We start from the raw sequence: 19671 nt of genomic DNA, 5'->3' as shown, positions 1-19671 counted from the left end.
GAAGCCAAATTATAGACATTGTCATGTTATAAACACCATTTCTCAAGAGAGCGGCTTGGAGACATCTGGGCAGACTGAGCTAATTATCTTCCCCTCCAACCTGCTTGTTTCCTCCTGCATCCCACCCATGACGTGTAAAGCCTCAGCTTCAGCCAGGGCTCCTGCTTCCCCTTCTCCCCACAGCCAGTTGCTTACAAGTACTGCTGATTCCGCCTCAAATACCTGTCCATTCTTGTGGTCACTGCCTCCTTTGGCTTTCACCATCTCTCCCTGCAACCTTGGGTGAGTGACTGAATGAGTCGGAGCCTCCATTTTCCTCATCTGTACAATAGGATTCTTCTTTTAAACACAATGAACACTTCGCTTAGATCAAGTGTGTCAAACACCTAGCAGAGAGCTGGGTTCAGGCTGAGCATTCAGGAAATGCTAGTTCCCTGTTCCCTTCATGCTTCCCCACCCTGCCTCCTTGCCAAGTCTGATTACGTGATTTCCTTTGCTTAAAAGTTGTCCATAATTCCCCATCCAACAAGATAAAGCCCAAATTTCTTCTCAAGGCCTTTGGCCCTTCGATTTCTGGTTCCTGCCTACTATACTCACCACTCTTCAACCGCACTGACCTACTCCATTCATTTATTAAGGACACAGTCATTTCAAAGTACTGGCTCACAGATTACTTGCTGGTCCTAAAGGAAGAAACTTCTCAATAAAGGGATCAGCTATCACCAATGGGACCTACTATTCCACACACAGCTGATGGAATCAACATTCCATCACTAAGAGTGGAGCTCAGGCATGGAGGACGCCGAGTGTGTGTAATACGAGAAAGGAAGCATCATCACTCATGAAGTGTTTTTGCCGGCATAGTGAACCTGAATTTAATCAAGCCTGTAGATCTAATTTCCAGTTTACAGGAAATACAGGATAAACAACAGCAGGAGGAAGCAATCAGAGAAATCTAGAAGGTGGGACATGACATCTGTAATTTACTTAAAATATTTTAGCGGTTCAACAACTCAATTCATAGGGGGAAAAAGTTAGTCTAGATTTAAATGAGACTTAAATGTGCAGACCTTAGTTAGATTCCCATTGGAACAAACCAAATGCAAAAGAAGCATTTTGGGGGGACAATTAGGGAAATTTGAATATGGACTTGTTGTTAGATGATTTTAAGGCATTATCATTAATTTTGTAAGGGGCAATCATAATTGTAGCAAGAAAATTTCCTGAAGTTTTTTGGAGTCAACAGTCATGAAAACTCTAAATCACTTGAAAATATTTTAGTAACAATGATAAATATGCTAACATGTTAATACTTATTAACATAATTATCCATCTAGGTAATGGGCATATAGGGGCCCATTTCCTATTCTCTACTTCTCTTTCGGTTTGAAATGTGCATAATAAAAAAGATTTTTTTATATGGATTTAGGTGCCAACTATGTACTCATCACTGAGCTAAGGCAAAATCGAATGTGGTCCTCGTCTCCATGAATCAGAGTGTGGTAGGGGAGAGGTGAATAATCAATTAATCACACTAATGTATGAATAGTGACAAGCGGATGAAAATGCTTTGAAGGAAGATACACAGGTCTTGAGGGGAGATAATGATGGAAGCTGACCTGGTCACAGTCTGGAGGGGTGGGGAGAGGTTTTCTCTGAGGCAAGAATGATTCAGTGGAGCTCTGAATAGGAGCAGGAGTTGGCCAAGCACAGGAGAAGGGAGGTGGGGGGAAAGGGAGGGAGCTTTGTTGCTTTAGGCCAGGGGTGTCCAAACTGCAGCCTGCGGGCCAACTGCGGCCTGCAATCCATTTTTTATTGGCCCGCAGCAAATTCCAAAAATATATTTAGTTTACTTAAATAAACCAGGTGAGGCAATACGTACTTCACCTTGAGTGAGTGGCCCGGCTGTTTGTGTATTTTACTGCATATGGCCCTTGGTGAAAAATGTTGAAAAAAGTTTGCACACCCCTGCTTTAGGCACTAAAGGAGGCCTGGATGGCTGAAGGGAGAGGGGACAGCACAGGGGAGATGAAGGGGAGGGACCTGTCCCCTCTCCTTAGGAGGACCTGTGGGTAGCGTTGTCAGACTCAGGTGACCCTATCTGTGAGCCAAGTTAATGATTTCACTCTTCATCCTGAAAACAATGAGAGGACATTGAAATGTTTTGGACAGAGGGGAACACAATCCAATTTGTGGATAGGAAGATAATTGGTGGCTGTGTAGGGGCCATGGCAAGATGTATGAGTGCTGCGGGGGTGGGCTGGAATGGAGGTGGGGAGAAGAAGACATGGGGTGTAATGACGATGAGACCTGCTGGGGTGCCAGGATGATGCCTGGATTTCTGGCTTCAGATGTGGATGGGGGGAGGAGCCACACACTGAGATAGGTTTCCCTGGACGTAGACATGTGGCACAAGAGGCGGATCGCTGATGGTTTGGGATGGCTTGAGTTTGCTGGGCTTTTGAAATGCCCAAGGTAGGGGCTGAGTGGGCAGTGAGGTGTGTTGGTCAGAGCTGAGAGGAGAGGTGTGGCAGGGTCATACACATTCCCACCACTTTGGCTGTATGGTCATTGCAGAGCCTGTACAGAAGAGAGTCCAGAGAGAAAAGGGAGAAGTTCTGGACCGAGCCTTAAGGAACCCCGATGTTGGGGCTCAGAAGGGGAGAATGAGCCTGCACTGAAGACCAAGAGGGAGTAGCAAGTGAGGCAGGAGGACACCAGGAAAGCAAGGTGTCTGGAAGGCAGGGAACTAGAAAGTTCCTAGAAAGAGGAAGTGGCCAATCATGTGGGATGCTGTTGAGAGGTCAAGGCTAGAGGGCTGACAGGAACCTGCCAGTTTTGATGTGACGGAGGCCAGTAGGACCTCAGCAAGAGCTATTTTGGTGGCGAGTAGAGGTGGAAGCAGATGGAAGTGGGTTGAGGGGTAAGTAGGAAGTGAGAAAAGGAAGACTGTGTAGACAGCTCTTGCAGGAAGTTTGGCTGTGAAGGGGAGGAGAGAGGGATGGGGGCCGGAGCCTGTGGGGTCAAGGGAAGATTACGTTTTTAAGGGGAGAGACATGAAAGAGAGGTAAGGGATGGCTCTGAGAGGGTGGATGTGATAGGACCAACACCTGGGCACCCCCTCTACTACACAGGAGTAGATCGCTGTTGATGGCTGGTAGTTGGCAGCTACAGGACAGGCACTCACTTGCCTCTATTCCTTGCCCACACTGTTTCCTCTGTTGGAATTCTTCTCTCATGCCTCCCTTGTCTACTCCTGCTGTTCATCCTTTAGAACCTAAGTGCAAGATTACTTTGTCTGAAAAGATTTCCCTCCTCAAGGACACCCTGCCTGGACCCTGGTCATTTCTCTACTGCTATGGCTTAAATTAGCCTGTCATGTCCATCTCTCCCACCAGACTGTGTCGCCATCATTTCTGAGTCCCCAGAGCCTGGCCTGGAGCTTGCTACAAGGTGGGTGCTCAGCAACTGTGGATGAATAGATGAATGAACTCACCATACAAGCCATGGAAGTATAGCAGGAGGAGGGCAAGCCTGAAGTCATTCCTGGGGATGTGGAGCAAGGATGGGAAAAGGGAAGAAACAGGAAAAGGGGAAATGTTTAAGCTACTGCCAAAAGCACTTGCATTTATCAAGTGCTTCTATGGACCAGGCGCTAAGCATACAGGTTTCTCATTTAAGCCTGATAGCATCCTCAAGGAGGAATACTGTCTGCTTGTATATTATCTGGTTCCCCCTAGTTTACTAGAATGTAAACTCTGGGCAGTGGGGGTTGTCTGTTTTGCTCACCACTGTGCTCCAACATTAGATAGGTTCATAGATAGGGGTGCCAGATGAAATACCAGATGTCCAATTAAATTTGAATTATAGAAAAAGAATAATTTTTTTAAGTATAAATATGTTCTGTATTTTTTTGTGCTAAATTTGGCAATCCTGTACATAGTAGATGTTTAATAAATATTGTTGAATAAACGTTGCTTGATTACATGACACCCTGGGGATGCAATCAGTAAATTCCAGACCGTGGGAAATCTAGGTGATAGTCTGGTATCTTCAGCAAATAAGTTGCAAGAAGAAAATAAAAAGAGATAAAGGAGGAATGTATAGATTAAAAGAGAGTTAAGAGACATAACAACAACTTGAAATCCTTCTTTGGATCTTAATTCAAATAAATGAAACAAATTATAAAGAAAAACTATTATAAGACAATTAGAAATTTGAACACTGCCTATTTGATGATGTTAAAGCATGACTTAATTCTTTTTTGGTTTGATAATAGCATTGGGGTTATGTTTATTTTTAAAGCATCCTTATCTTGTAGAAATATGTATTGAAATATTTAGCATTGAAATTATATGCTGTCTTGGATTTGTTTCAAGATAATATGGGTTATATTCTATACTTTTTTATTATTATTTTTTTTCATCCTTGCGCAGAGGCCATGCTAATCTCTGTATTGTTCCAATTTTAGTATATGTGCTGCCGAAGCAAGCACTGTGTTCTCTATCTTAATTGTGGTGGTTACATGGGTGTATTCATTTGTGAAAACTATTCAAACTATATACTTCAAATGTGCACTTATTGTATGTAAATCATACCTCAGTAAAGTTGATTTTTTTTGAAAATGGAAGTAGGAGAGGAAGTAGGTGGGGATAAGAATAAAACAAGATTGGCCACAAGTTGATGTGTTGAAGCTGGATGTTGAGCACGTGAAGCTTTGTTATGCTCCTCTACTTACTTTGTATAGGTGTGAAAATTTCCATAACATTTAAAACAACTTTTTATTTATTTTAAGTGTTCTTCCAGGACCCATCAGCTCTAAGTCAAGTAGTTGTTTCAATCTAGTTGTGGAAGGCGCAGCTCACAGTGGCCATGTGGGGATCGAACCAGCAACCTTGTTGTTAAGAGCACTGTGCTCTAACCAACTGAACTAACCGGCCGCCTCCACAATAAAACATTTTATAATTGCATGAAGGAAGATGCTATTTCTATTTTAAAGATGAGGACACTAAAGCTTAGTTTAAGTAACTTGCCCCCAAATCACAAAGCTGGTAAAACGATGAGGCTAGAATATGAACAGACCCATGTGAATCCAGAACTTAAGCTGTCATCCTGGGTGCAAATTTCCAGAAGGGGTAGAGCAAAATGTGGGAGTGGTTAGGGGGTGATGCAAGCCTACTGGGCTGGAACAGGGTCTGACTTAGGGAATTCTAGAAGCAAAATGGGCAAACATGGTGGTGGCTATGGTGTGGTGGGAGGAGAAATGGCTTCCTTCTTAGATTCATTGTCATAGGGTAGACTCTTGGTTAGGAGAGTGGACTTGGGACCCAGCTGCCTGGGTTTGAGTCCAGACTCTGCCACTTGCTGGCAGAGCGATATTGGGTAAGTCACTTAAAGTCTCTGTTCCTCACTTTCCTCATTTATAACATGTGTATTAATAGGAATGTAATGGTACAGCCAGTTTAGAAAAACTGTTTGGCAGTTTCTTCAAAAGTTAAACATAGATTTACCATGTAACCTAGAAATTGCACTCTTCACTTGAAAACATATGTCCACACAAAGACTTGTATACCAATGTTATAACAGTATTATTTATAATAACCAAAAAGTGGAAACAACCCAAATGATTTTGGATAAACAAACTGTGGTACATCCATACCATGGGATACTGCTCAGCAATAAAAAGGGACAGACTACTAATACACACAGCATAGATGAACTTCAGAAACATTACGCTTTTGTGAAAGAAGTCAGATGCAAAAGACCACATATGGTATGATTCCATTTCTATGATGTCCAGAAAATGCAGGTCTAGTGAGACGGAAAGTGGATCGATTAGTCACTGAGAGCTGAGGGTAGGAATGGGGAGTTACTAAAAGTGGGGATGAGGGGTCTCTTAGAAAATGTTCTAAAAGAGGATTGTCATATGAACTCTGTAAATTTAACAAAAATCATTAAATTGGACACTTAAATTGGGTTATGTATGCTATATAAAATTTTTTAAATATAGTATCTATCTTATAAAGTTGTTATGGGGATTAAATAACATAAAGTTCTTAGAGACTGGAATGCAGTCAGTGGTGTAGAAGTTATTATTACTGGGCTGGACTTCTGGGGCCAGTTCCCTGCTATTGCTTTCTCTGGGGAAAGGGCAACTGGGCAGGTCCTCTGCTCCCAAATTCTTGAACACAGGACTTTGGGTGAGACCTAGATGGGCCACAGAAGGGAAAGGCTGGCTTCCAGGTCCCTCAGGGCCCTTCCTATGCCTTATTCCGAAGGTGTCAAATGGGATCCAGCACGTAGCCTTGTCCCTTTTTCTCCTATGGGGAAGAGGGGTTCCTGAGAAGGGTATTGCCTTCTCATCCTGCGGGCTGAGGACGGGGTCGAGTGTCCTCTACTGTAGGCAATGGGAATTGCAACCGTGGGGCCAGCCCGCTCACATCGTGCATGTTTCCACCCTTCTGACAATGTTGTGAGGCAGCAACTATTGTCCGCTCTTTACTGATAGGGACATTGAGACTCAGAGTGTCTAGGTGACCTGCCCAGGGTTGTACAGCGGACACCCCCAGTCCAAACCCTCTGAAACTGGAGACTCAATGACTCCAGGTCCTTTCAGCTGGAGAGTTATTCACACTAACCCCCACTGTTTGTAAAGTGCTTCCATGCTTCCCTCCAGGCTATACACTGGGGTGCCTGATACAAGGAAGGGGAAGAAGGGAAATCAGAGGTGGAGGGAATTCCTCCTCCAGGGAAAGACTCTCAATAGTAACAATCCCCAGTGAAGCCCCTAAACTCAGATTTGGGGGACTAGTGGCTTTTGGAGTGGGAGAAGGAGGCCATTGATCTGCATTGTTATGTAAGAGTCATTCATATATTCATACCAAAAAATTTCTCGAGTGTTTTCTCCTTGTGTCAACACTGTGCTAGGCACAGGAATGTAAATATGAATGAGAAGATAGGGATGAAAGGAGTTTCCCAGTCTAGGTTCCTGTAGGTGGGACCCAAGCCCCTTCCCCAAGAATCTCAGCTTCAAGGAGGCTGGAATAGAGTTGAATTGAAGCAATGCCCTCTGCTCCACAAGCCAAAGAAATCGGGCACTGCCGTCTCAGGATAAGAGTATCCAGCACTGTCCCCAGAAGAGACAGCTGTGAAGATCATCATCCTTCCAGAACTTTCCTCGTGTGTGTGTGTGTGTGTGTGTGTGTGTGTGTGTGTGTAGGGAGGATGTGGGAGGAGGGTGGTCAGGACTTTTGGGGCACTTAGGAAGCCTGGAGTCTAGACCTGCAGGACCCCAGGATCTTCCTTCATGACAACTGCCCTGGAGACTTCTGTAGAAGATGCTAAAGAGTGAGAATTTTGAGCAACAGGACACCATGCACCTTACTTCATCAAACTCTGCCCCACCTTGGGGCCTTAATTTCTGGCCTCTGCAAAGGGAGGTGGCAAGGCAGACCTTCCTGATTCCTTCCCTCCCAAGTGTTATTTGATGATATATAGGAAAAAATGCTTCCGTTGTCACTGCCAGGAGGGCCAGGATGCAAACCTCATCATTTGTCTGCTTACAGAAACCCTCTCTTACTCAAGACCCAGAGTGAGATTTTTCTCCCTCTGGCATCCCCCCTCCAGCCTCCCTCCACACCCTTATTCCTTCTATACTCTCCTAGCCATCATACCAATCTCTCTTTATATTTTGGGGGATGGGAGGCAGCCATATTCCAATAAGCTGACTTTTATCAAGAGAGAACTATTCTGGGGATTCATTCATTCAGTCACAAATATTTATTGAGCACCTGTTATGTCTGGGCACTGTTCTAGTCAGTGGGGATACAGTAGTGATTAAGACAAAGCTTTCACCAGACTAATGGGAGAGACAGGTAAAAACGAATAAGTATGTTCAGACTTTCATATCACAGTAAGCTACACAGAAAGTGAAGAAGGGTAAAGTGAAGACCATGCTGTGGGGAAGTGGTCCTCCATTATTGAGGATTCATTTTCTCTCTGCTTGTCTCTTCTGGGGGAGATAAGAGTGAGGGTCTGTGTGTCCCCTCTTCTGGCTTCCTCAACCCATTTTGGCAGCTCAGGACTCAGAGGGCAGAGTCTTGGAATTCGAGGGCGGTTGCAAAGTCAGCCCCTCGGAATTTGCTCAAGAGGCCATTTAGAAATTGCTTTAAAGAAATGGAAGCAGATACTGAGAAAGTCTATCGTCTTCCGTGGTTTAATAATACGCCTTTCTCCGAATTTATGTTTTCCTTTGTTCTCTGGCATACACTCACTTCCTAACTACTTGTTCAAGATTTGTTGAACCCACCGTGTGCCAGACACTGTTCTAGGGTACTGGAGCAGAGAGGTAGGGAACATTTTGCTGCCCACAAGGAGTCCCTGCTGTGCAAAGCTTGTAAACCACCATCACCTTATTTCACCTTTCCCCTCAACATTGTTTTTGAGATTCATCTGTTGATTCACGTAGCCCCCAGAAGGTAGATATGAACATTCCCATTTTACAGATGCGAAAGCAGGGACTGCTAAGGGACAAAAATGAATTGCTTTGCGACGACTAAATGCCGGGACGCCACCGGGCCACGTGCGGCAGCGCATTTCGCCCCTCGCGATCCCACCCGCGCACGCTGCCTCCTTCGCTCGCTCCCAGCCGCGGCCGCGCCGGGTCCACGTGTGTGTGTCTGTGTGCAGAATGGGGACGGGGGCGGTGCCGCCGGAGGGGTGGGGTCCGGGTAACGTCACAGTCAGTGCTGCCCAATCAGCGGCGGCCTCGCGGCCCCGACGCTGGTATTGGGGCAGCGAGGGGGCAGTTCTCTATAACGCGGTCTTCGGGAGCCAGCGGGGAAGAAAGAAGCCGAGCGGGCGGAAGGCGCCCTCCCCGCCGCCTGGGCCCGGGCACCGGGTGCCGGGCGCGGGGTCCTCCTTCCCGCCTCCCGCGGTCGCCGGTCGCTTTGTTTCCCCCGCCTCTGCGCTCCGGGCTACTCGAGAGGGGCTCCCGCCGGGGCTGCACAGGGAACGCGGCGGCAGGAAGGGCGGCCGACCGCGCCGGCGACTCGCAGGGACCCAGGAGTCCGGCCGCCGAGAGGGCCGCGTGACGAGATTCAGGAGGGAGCCAGAGCTTTGCCGCTCAGGGGTGCGGGCCGGGGGCGTCCGTGAGCAGAGACCTCCCCGTCGAGGGGGGGCGATGTTCCCCTCGCCCGTGGGCTCTTCGGGCAGCCAGGGCATCCCGCCGCTGGGACCAGCGCCCCCTCAGTGGGCACCCCCCCAGGCCGTTCCATGGAGACTCTGTGCCAGGCTCCCCGCCTCGCAGTGCCAGCGTCCCCGCGAGGGTCGCCCTGCTCCCCCACACCCCGGAAGCCGCGTCGGGGGACCCAGGAGTTCTCTCCGCTGTGCCTCCGTGCCCTTGCCTTCTGCGCCCTTGCCAAACCCCGAGCGTCCTCTCTGGGCCTGGGGCCTGGGGAGCCGGCGCCGCGGGCCCCGGTGCTGCTGGGCCCTCGCGCCCCCCCGTGCACAGGCGGCTGGGCCCCGGATGGCCTGAAGCACCTCACGGGACAGGCCGGACGGTCCAGCGATCCGAGCTCCCGGGCCGGCCAGGATGCCGACGCCGCAGTGTGCCCGGGCCGCGGCGAGGAGGAAGAGGGCGGAGGCAGTTTCCCGCACTTCGGCGCTCGTTCCAGCGGACCTCCGGGCCGCTGCCCGGCGCCTCGGAGCCCTCGGGAATCTCCGACCAGCTCCGCCTCGGCTCCGCCTAGGCCAGTCCCGGGTCTCGATTCTCAGCCTGGCCCCGCCGCTGCCAGCCCGCTTCGGGAGCCCGATTCCCGGCCTCCGCCGCCACCTGCGGGCCTCTCCATCGAGCCCGCGGGGTCCGAGGCTGCGCCGGAGCCGCCCTTGCCAGGCCAGACGACCGCAGTTGATGGAACCCCCCCGCAGGCCGTCCCCGAGGCACCCGCCACTAGCCCCTCGACGGCCAGTGGAGCTCCGGCCACGCCGGGCGATCTCCGTCAGGAACATTTCGATCGTCTGATCCGCAGGTCGAAACTTTGGTGTTATGCTAAGGGCTTCGCCCTCGACACTCCGAGTTTACGCCGGGGGCCCGAGCGGTCGCTAGCAAAAGGGCCCGCCCGGGGAGCCGCCAAGAAACGCCGGCGCCCCGCGCCCCCCCACCGCAGCGCGCAGCCCCGCCGCCCTGCACCGACGCTGCCCACCACCAGCACCTTCAGCCTCCTCGACTGCTTCCCCTGCCCCCCGGCCCTTGTGGTGGGCGAGGACGGAGACTTAGGACCGGCGTCCTCACTTCGCCTCCATGGAGACTCTAAGCCCCCGCCTGCCCACCCGCTGTGGAGGTGGCAGATGGGGGGTCCCGCTGTCCCCGAGCCCCCCGGCGTCAAATTCTGGGGGATCAACCTGGAGGAACTCTGAGTGCGAGACCTTTTTTGCCAAGAGGGAAAAGTTGGGGCCATAGCCAAACTGCGGACGCTAGGATAGAGCCTGGTTTCTCACATTTGCCTGACTCCTTCATGTTTTATGGGCTGTGGTCTAAGGGACCTCAAATGACAGTGATCGTCAAGCACCTAACTGATTGGGGTGACACCCCCTCCCCCTCATCCTTTGGAGACGAACGAAGGGCTGGAGTCTGGAGAAGGCTTAAAGGAAAAAGGCTTAATGCCAGATTCCAGTCCCTCCCCGCTTCCATCTCGGATCTCTGGGGGCAGGGCCTTCACCCCAGGGGGAGAAAAGGAGGCCACCGCTCAAAGACAAGGAAAAAACGAGGGAGAGAGACCTTGGTGATGGACAAACCGGTTGTTTCTGTGGGCGAGCCTGGGGGTGAGGGGGCTGTGGTGGGGGTGGGGAGGTGATTGGCAGCTCCCTGGGGGCATCCCCCACCCCCACCATCTAGGGCTTTAACCCTTCACTCCCCTCAGGCCTTCCCCAGCACTCCAAGCACCAAGGAGCTCTCATAGGGGAAGGGGCAGCTTGAGCAAGGGGATGATCATTACCTCCCTAGGGCCCCCCAAGTCAGATGACCCTTAATTGGCGAGATCTTAAGTCTCAGCCACCAACCTCTCCCTTTTGTCCAGTTTTGGAGTTTCCTTTTTCATTTTCCTGTTTGCTTTCAGTTTATAAGGTCTGATGGGTAAAAGAGGACGCCCCTTGATAAACCAACTCCCTCCCCCAGTTTACCTCTCATTTGAGGGAGGGCGAGGCTGAGGTACCTCCTCCCCTCCAAAAGTGCAGGCTTTGCCTGGGGAAGGGGCCGGAGACTGTCCCAGGGAAAGTAATGGAAGGTGGAAGAAATCAATAAAATCAGACCAAACAAGTTGCCCTTCGAGGTCCTCTCCACCGATTTATGGATGGGAGGGAGTGGAGGTAGAGGGCAGGCCTGGGTCCATTTTTTGGACATCCAAACTCAGCCCCCTTAAAGTGTAGAAACAAGACAAGCTGCTCTTTGTGGAAGGGGTAAATGAAAGGGCTCTTGGCCTAACCACAAGGTCCGATGGGGTTTGAAGGGGCAAAGTTTGGGTTTGGGTGAGAACTGGGCTGAGGTACCTTCAGCTTCCCCCTTCACTTCAGGCATTTCGGGAGTTGTCAGGGACCTGATGGATCCGAAGGGGGCAGGGCCAGGGGATTAGTTTTGAGGTCAGAGGTTCTGTTTTCTCCGGGGCGGGGGAGGGGAGAGCTAGGCCTGGACCACGCCCTCTGGCTGGGAGGATCCCCTAGAGTCTGGGAGGGGTGGAGTCGTTTTCTCCACCCAGGTGAGGTCTACAAAGGTTAGCTCCTAGGGAGATTCCAAGTTTAGGTGTGGGGGGAACCTGGAGGTTGAGGATCTGCCCAACCCAGTGACCCTTCTGTCCACATCAGTGAATAGCGCCTCCTTTCCCCCCAAAACGGGGTGAGGGAGGAACAATTCCCACATACGATACTGGGGAAGGACTTGTCTCCTTTTCTGTGAAAATGCTTTGTAAAAAGTAATAATTGTTTGCATAGAGCAGATCCTTGAGAAAAACTGTTTTGGACCACAAAAGTTTTGTTCGTAACTGTCTCTTTTAATGTTTTTTCGCTGGGGGTGAGAGTGGGGATGGGGGTGGGTGGATGTGGGGTGGGCACTGCCCTCCTCTCAACATCTGGCCTTTATGAACCCTGCTGACCTCCCCTCCCCCCTCCAGCTGTGTTGTGGGCAGGAGGGAGGAGGGTGGGAGACTGCCTTCCATTCCTGTGTCAGGGGTATCCCTCTTATCTTGCCCCCCAAGACTAGGGAAGGCAGAGAAAGAAGACAGACGTGAGGGTTGGGGAGTCGCTGTGAAGAGGAGGTGATGTTTGCAAGGATAAATTCAGAAAGGCCAACTCCTGTTTTTAAAAAGCTCCTTGCTGTTAGTAATGTGGTCCTGGTCAGCTTAGGCTCTTCTGACCAGCCTGGGCAGGGTGGTGTGAGCTTTAGGTGAAGGAGGAATGGGTGATGGGTCATGAAATACTCCTCTGAGGAGTGGGAGTTGGGCCGTTAATTTGGCTTCCCTTCTCCCCACTCAAGTGAAAGTATTAAACCTCAACCTGAAAGGGGGCAGCGCAGTGAGTTAAAAAGCATAGCTTTTGGCCAGACCTAGCACTCCCCTCCTTGCTGAATGGTTTAATTTGGAGAATATGAGTGCTGGAAGCGTCCCTAGGAACTTTCTAGTCATTTTACAGAATAGGGAACTATATTCGTTTCCTAGGGCTGCTGTAACAAATTGCAACAAACTTGGTGGCGTCAAACAGCAGAAATTTATTCTCTCACAGTTCTGGAGGCCAGAAGTCTGAAATTAAGGTGTCAGCAGGGTCATGCTTTCTGTGAAGGCTCTAAGGGAGAGTTCTTTCCTTGCGTCTTCCAGCTTCTGGAGAATCCAGTTATTCCATGGGTTATAGCTGCATCGTTCCAGCCTCTGCCTCCGTCTTTACATGGCCTTCCCCTCTCCTGTCTCTTATAAGGACACTTGTCATTGGACTTAGGGCCCACCCTGGTAATCCAGCTTGATCTCATTTTTGACAGCCTTAATCTAATTACTTCTGCAAAGAGCCTTGCTCCAAATAAGGTCATACTCACAGGTCTGGAGGGAGAGGAGTTAGGACACAGATATACCTTTTTCGGTGCCCACTACAGAAACTGAGTCCGGGAAAGGAGAAACTTGCCCAGATTATCTGGGTGAAGGAAGCATGTGCAGGGTTGGTGCAGGGTGCGAACTCCACTTGAGCTGGAGCCACAGGTCTCCCTGAGTTGGAACAACCTGGGGAAAGGGTAGAATTGGACCTCTTGCTTTACCCAGCCTGATCCCAAGGTTGCTGGGACTCCTCTCCATTCAACACTCACCAAGCGGGGAAGGGGAGCTCAATCTCCCCAGGAGGGTCCAAGGAAGCTCTTCTTCCCTCCCTCCCTGGTTTCCCGCCACTCCAGGTGGGGTGTCCCCAGCCCCTATCCCCAGATTGTTAGTGTGCATCCTGCCTTCCACCTATCCTACCCCCCCACCCCCACATCCCCACCTTCCTTCACGTCCTCTGAGGTTTGAGGCTCTGCCACTGGCCTCCATGTGTTTGGTGGGTGGGTTTTAGCTTCTGTCTGAGTCTCTAAGTTCTCTTACTGGGTTATCGCGTTTCCTTTAGTCTCAGAGGGTCTCTCTCCATGGGCCTCTATCTCTCAACAGCTCTGGGGCCCGAGTCTGCCGCTCTTCATCAGGGCTGTCTGCATGACCCTGAGAGTGAGTGCCTCCTTAAATTTTTGTCCTCAAGGCCCCTTGGGGCTGGCCTCACCCTAGTCCAGCCCTGCTCACCGTCACTTTCCTCCCCCTGGGAGCCTCAGCCATCCCCACATCCTCTGCCTCTTGTCTCAAATCTTTGTGGCTTGACTTCTGCCTTCTGAAACCACTTTTTCCAGGATCACTCATGACAAACCCCCAACCACAAATCTAATGGTTGCCACTTGGCCATTCTGACCCCTGGGTCTCTCTATGATCTCTGACATTGCTGGATGTTCATCAAGGTTTCCTAGTTCTCTCCCTCTAAGGTCCCTTCCCTCACTTCTGTGTCTCTTCTCCCTCCTCTGTCATCGGGAAGCTTTAAAAAAAAGGGAGTCTGATCATGTCCAGAGGGTTTCTACCTCCCACCCCCATGTCTCCCCACGTGATTCTCTTGGTCTTTCTCTCCCAAGTCTTCAACTTGCACCTGCACAGGTAAGTGACTCCCAGATGGCTGTCCCTGCCTTCTCTTCCTCCAGTCCAGCCCCTCTCCTGGGCTTTGGTCCCATATCTCCGCATGGATACTGGCAACTCATACTTTCCCTGTTGAAGACCAAGCTGATGGTCTGCACCCCCATCCACACTGGTACCCCTGGTCAAGTCCACATTCTGGCCACAGCTCTGCCTTTCTCCCTATCACCTCCCCAAGACTCCGCACCTGGAACTCTTCCCTGGGCCCTCCCATTTGAGCACTGCTATCTATTTCTGAATCTCCCCCTGCTTCCTGCCTCGCCAATGTCTCCTGTATCCTCGCCATCCTGGTGCAGCTCCCATGAGTCTAGCCTGGACTATTGCAGTAGCCACCTGACTAGTTTCGGTACCTTCGGTTTTTCTCTGATCCCCTTGGATCAGATTATCTTCTTACTCAGTGGGTCCCTTGATTTTATTGAATGCAGTCTTCTTGGCCTGTCATTTTGGGGCTTCTATGACTTGGCCCTAACTCTCCTGGCCTGCTGTTTCACTTTACACACTGTGTAGCCCATCACACTGGACTGCCCTTCCTCCCTGAGCAACCCACCCCTTCCTATACCTTAATTCTCCAAAGGCCATTTGAAATACCATCTCTTCCATGACGTCTTATTTGATTCCCCTGTTGGATGAGTTCATGCCAGCTCTAGACCCTCTTCACGACTTTTGTGAGGACTTCTAGACCTCTTCACTCTGGGGCAGGGGCAGGGGAGGGTAGGGGAAGAATGTGGGCTTTGGAGCCAAGCACTTCTGCTCCCCCCTCCATGGAGACCCTGGCAAGCTAAGTCAGGCTGCTCTGGCAGAATCACCTTTCTGACCTAAGTTTTCAATTCATTGCTTTGGCCTTAACTGAGCATTGACACAAAACGGCCACTTCAAAATAACTCCTGAAATTGGAGAAGCTTCCTGAGAAGACATTGTCCAGTGTTGCAAGACCTTCTACATAATGTTTATATATTTAAAAATTTAAGATAAAAAATTAGGATATTTGATGATAATTGTCTATGATATTTTTCTTACACCCCTCTACAGTCATCTTGTATTCCTTGCTTCATTTTCTTTAGGCCCTGGATTCGTGTCCTGTCACAGCGCGCACCTAACAAATACTTGTGCAATGCAGAGTTCGTGTTTTAAAGGCTTATTTTAAAGGACTGCACAGCAGCTTGGTCAGTGGCACTTGGCTAGATGCAGTTCCAGAATTGTCCACTAGATGATGCTGTCTGCTAGCACCAGAAGGAGTGTGGTGGGCTGGAGAAGGGTGGGTGGGGAAGGGATTAATTCTTCCAAGCGATTGAGGATGTGTAAGACATGCTCCCTGCACACAAGGATTTAGGTGCTTTGAATACATTATTTTGCTTTAATAACAATGGATAGGTATTATTATCTCTAATAGTTGAGGAAATGGAGGCTCAGAGAGGTTTACTGATTTGCTGAGGTCACACAGCCAGGGTACGAGCAGAGTTTAACTCTGGTCTGTCTGACTGGGTTTTCCCCTGATACGGTAGCAGTTATCATAGCAAACACAGCACTTTCTTGGAGTCAGGCACTGTTCTAAGTGCTTTATGCTTAATCACTCATCTAATCCTCAGAACAACACTATGAGGAAGGTACTATTAGTATCACCACTTTGCAGATAAGGAAACTGAGGTACAGAGAGGTTAAGCCCACATAGCTACAGAATAGTGCCTTTTGAATTTGTGACCACACTGCTGCCATGTTTCACCAACCCAGCAGCAACCAGATACAGACCAGAGGTAGCTCCCCACCAACATCTGGAGGTCACAGAGCTCTGTGTCAGAGACAGAAAGACATAGAGCCTGCCCCTGAGGAATCTCTGAGTTACATGGAAAAAGCAGGACTTGCAGTTTCATCCTTAGGGTGTGGGCTTTCCACAAACTTGCTGGGTGACTCCAGCGGAGTGGTTTACCCTCTCTGGGCTTTGGTATCACCACCTAAAATCAGGGGACTGTAGCAGGAAGTGACTCTCAGGTACAGGAGGTTTGTTATCTATGATGACTTATTGCAAAAATCATAGCACTTGAAAAAATAGAGGTGAAGTTATCCACTTTAAAGTGAACAAATAGTCCAGCTTGATTAAATTGACATTTATGCAGACACATACCTGTGTGATCGCCACCCAGGTCTACGTAAGCCACATTGCCAGCCCACTGGGAGGCTCTGTCAGGCCCTGTCCCACTCAGTCTGCCTGACCTGTAGATAGCCGCGATGCTGGCCTCTGTCACCACAGATTCATTTTGCCTGTTTTTGACCTTCATAGAAATGGAAAGTACTTTTTTGGGGTCTGGTCTCTTTCGTTCCTCCTTATGCATGTGGATTCATCCTGCTGTTGTGGGTAGCAGTAGTTTATTGTTTTCATTGCCATATATTTCATTGTACAATTGACGTAGTCTGTTGATGGATGTTCGGGTCGTTTCCAGTTGTCAGCTTTATGTATAAAACTGTGTGGCATAGTTTTAAAGGAATGGGAAGGGGCAGTGAAGAGACATGCAGAGAGCTAACATTTACTCAAGCATTGATTCTCCTAGGCTATAGGCTAATGGCTGGAGATAAGAAATTACTAAAACCCCGTATTTCTCTCCCAAAGTTCACAGATTAGTAGGGGAGAGAGACAAGTGAGCCAACAGCCAAGGCACAGCATGACAAATGCAGATGGAGATCAGTGAGGCTGAGGGAACAATGGCGCATGTGGGAGGAGTAGCTGGGGTCAGGGGGGGCTATCCCAGAGGAGGAGATATCTAAGTTGAGTCTTGAAGGGTTGGTAGGGGTTCATGACGTGATGAAGGCCTGGGAGGTGCTGAGGACAGAACACAAAGTGGGCAGAGCGAAGGCACTGAAGCTTGAGTGAGTGGGACTCTTAAACAGAACACATTTCCTGGAGCACAGGATGCATGTGACAAGAGATGAGGTAGACAGAGGTCAGATCACAAAAGGTCTTGTATATCAGGGTAAGGAGTTTACTCTGAAGACAACGGGGAGCCCCTGAAGGATGACCCAATCAGACTATGGTGATCATACAGTTTCCTTTACTTATTCTTTAGTCAATAAATATTAATTGAGCCCCTACTATGTGCCAGGCCTTGTGTCAGGCACTGAGAAACAATGGTGAGTAAAACAGGCAGGGTCCTGGCCCTTTCAAGCTTGCAGTGGGGAGAGGGATTGGATCATAATAATCACGTGGCTGGGACAGTGCTGGGAAGGAGAGGAGTGCCAGGAGCATTTGCCCGAGCCAGGGAGAGCAGCAGAGGCTTCTCTGGGCGAGTGATGCTTGAGATGAGCTTGGAATAATGACTAGGAGTTAATGACAAGCAGAGGGGAGGGAAGAGGGGACAGTGTGGATAACGGTCCTGGCGCTGGAGGGAACAGGGTACATCAAAGAACTAAATGTGGCCAGAGCCTAGAGTCAGGGAGAGGCTGGGCAGAGGCAGGGGGCGGGACTTGCAGGCTGAGATGAGGATTTTGGCTTGTTCTGACAGCATTGGGAAGCCAGTGGTGGGTTATAAGCAACGCTGTGACAATCAGATTTGCATATGGAGAGGATCCCTGTAGCATCAGTGTGGACAATGGGGACAAAGGTGGACGTGGGGAGATTGGTGAGGAGGCTACTGTCATAGTCCAGGCAAGAGATGATGATGGCCCGGGCTGGGAGCATGGGTACGGGGTGGGGATGCAGCCATGGAGAGAAGTGGATGTAGGTACAGTTGATCAGATGTGGTGAAGGTTAGTTAGATCTGGGGGATAAAGTGAGGGAGGTGACAAGAGTAAGTCTCAGGTCTCCGGCTTTAGACACTGGGTTGACGAGACAGTAAACACTGCTGGGGTGGGAATGTGGGAAACATTTTGAGTTCAGCTTTGGCCATGTCCAGTCCAAGGTGCCCATGAGGCACCCAGCGGATGTTTGCATCTGATGCTCAGAGAAAAGGGAGGGCCAGAGATATACTCGTGTGTGTCACCTGCTGTCTGTGAGAATGGAGGTCAGGTGGCTGGCTGTGAGTGGGGCTGAGGGAGAGACTTAAGTGTGAGAAAAGAAGTAGGCTCGGGACTGGGCTTTGTATCCCCACAATTTACTGGAGGATGGTGTGAAGTATTAGGGGGTAGGCAGAGGCGGGGAGACCGGCTTGGAGGCTGTGAGAAACGATGAGGGAGTCAGCAGGGAAAAGGAGACAAGAGACCTTTATCATGGAGAATTGCCAGACCTTGGTGACGCATTGAGTGTAAAGTCAGGGAGAGGAGGCGTCTGGCTTGAATCCCAGCTTTTGGCCCTGGGTCTGCTGCTTGAGTGCGATCTGGGCTGCAGGTAGAAATGGTTAGAGGCATTAGCATGCAACTGGACAAGAATGGTCAGGGGATGTGTGTGGAGTGAGAAGAGATCTAAGAATAGAACCTTGAGTGATATTCCTCCCCTTGGTGGGAGCAATGGCCGGGAGGTAAGAGGGACACTGTGGAACTCTGGCGACGACTGCTGGTGGTCTACCAAAGTCTGTGTCACCCTGGCTGCCCAGGTACCCTTGCAGTCAGGTGCAGCCATGTGATTTCATTCCCACCACTGGGATGCCTGGGAGAAATGCCATGGGCGCTTCTCTGCCTCGGCTTTAAGACCCTAGGCATACCCTCTCTATACTCTGTTTCCCCTTCCTGCAGCTGGAACCTAGCAGGGCTGTCACCCAGCTCTGGTCTAGAGTCATCAATAAAGCCCTAGGGGGCAGTGCAGCAACACCACGGAAAGATTCAGGTCTTTGAATGTCTGTGCGAGCAGAGTTCCCCACGGACCTGGAATGTTCACGGGGAACACGAAAAGTGACAAAACCTTACATTCTTTAAGCCTCCGTCTTTTTTGGATCTCTTTATTATAGGAGTTTAGCTTAACTAATACGACTTCGCCTAACTAACCTAATAGAGTTTAGTATAACCCAACAAATAGAACTAGTTTCACAAAAATTAGTAGCCTAACTAGTACAATATAAAATTAAAATACAATATAATAAAAAATTAGCCTAATTAATCTAATATAACGTATCCTAACTAATACGAGAACCAAGGGAGGAACGTGTATCAAGGTAAAGAGGGGAACAGTGTTGAATGTTGCACACAGATCAGATAAAATAAGAGATGAAGCAGGTCCACTGGCCTGGGCAACTAGGAGGCCACTGGTGACTTTCAGGGCTGTGGGGGGTGAAACAGGGGTAAAGAAGTCGACACAGCAAAGGCAGACATCTCTTTTGAGAAACTTGGATGTGAAGGAAAGAAATGGGGAAGGATCTAGAAGGGAACTCAGAATCAAGCATGATTACAGTGGAGCTGGGGGCAGACTCAGGGGTTGAAGGCTCTGGAAAGAGGCTGAGTGAGGGAGTGAGGCGTCTGTGGAGGGGCAGGGACTGGACCCAGGTGAACATAGAGGAAATGTGTGTTCACAGATGTGCCCTGACTC

The 19671-nt window shown here is 49.7% G+C and overlaps 1 protein-coding gene and 1 non-coding gene across 2 annotated transcripts; one reads left to right on the top strand and one right to left on the bottom strand.

Moving 5' to 3' along the window:
* Nucleotides 1-4391: 4391 nt before the first annotated feature.
* On the bottom strand, nucleotides 4392-4495 carry LOC141569126 (U6 spliceosomal RNA). Its single transcript, XR_012492518.1, has one exon. It is a non-coding gene; the product is annotated as a U6 spliceosomal RNA (small nuclear RNA).
* Nucleotides 4496-8687: 4192 nt separating this feature from the next.
* On the top strand, nucleotides 8688-12019 carry EPOP (elongin BC and polycomb repressive complex 2 associated protein). The gene has a single exon (XM_019740700.2). The coding sequence runs from the start codon at nucleotides 9274-9276 to the stop codon at nucleotides 10414-10416; it is 1143 nt and encodes a 380-aa protein (XP_019596259.2). The 5' UTR covers nucleotides 8688-9273; the 3' UTR covers nucleotides 10417-12019.
* Nucleotides 12020-19671: the final 7652 nt, after the last annotated feature.

Source organism: Rhinolophus sinicus, linkage group LG15, assembly GCF_036562045.2.
Source record: "Rhinolophus sinicus isolate RSC01 linkage group LG15, ASM3656204v1, whole genome shotgun sequence".
Classification (NCBI taxonomy): Eukaryota; Metazoa; Chordata; class Mammalia; order Chiroptera; family Rhinolophidae; genus Rhinolophus; species Rhinolophus sinicus.
Note: the sequence above shows the minus strand (reverse complement) of the source record. Positions and strands in the feature narration are given on the sequence as shown.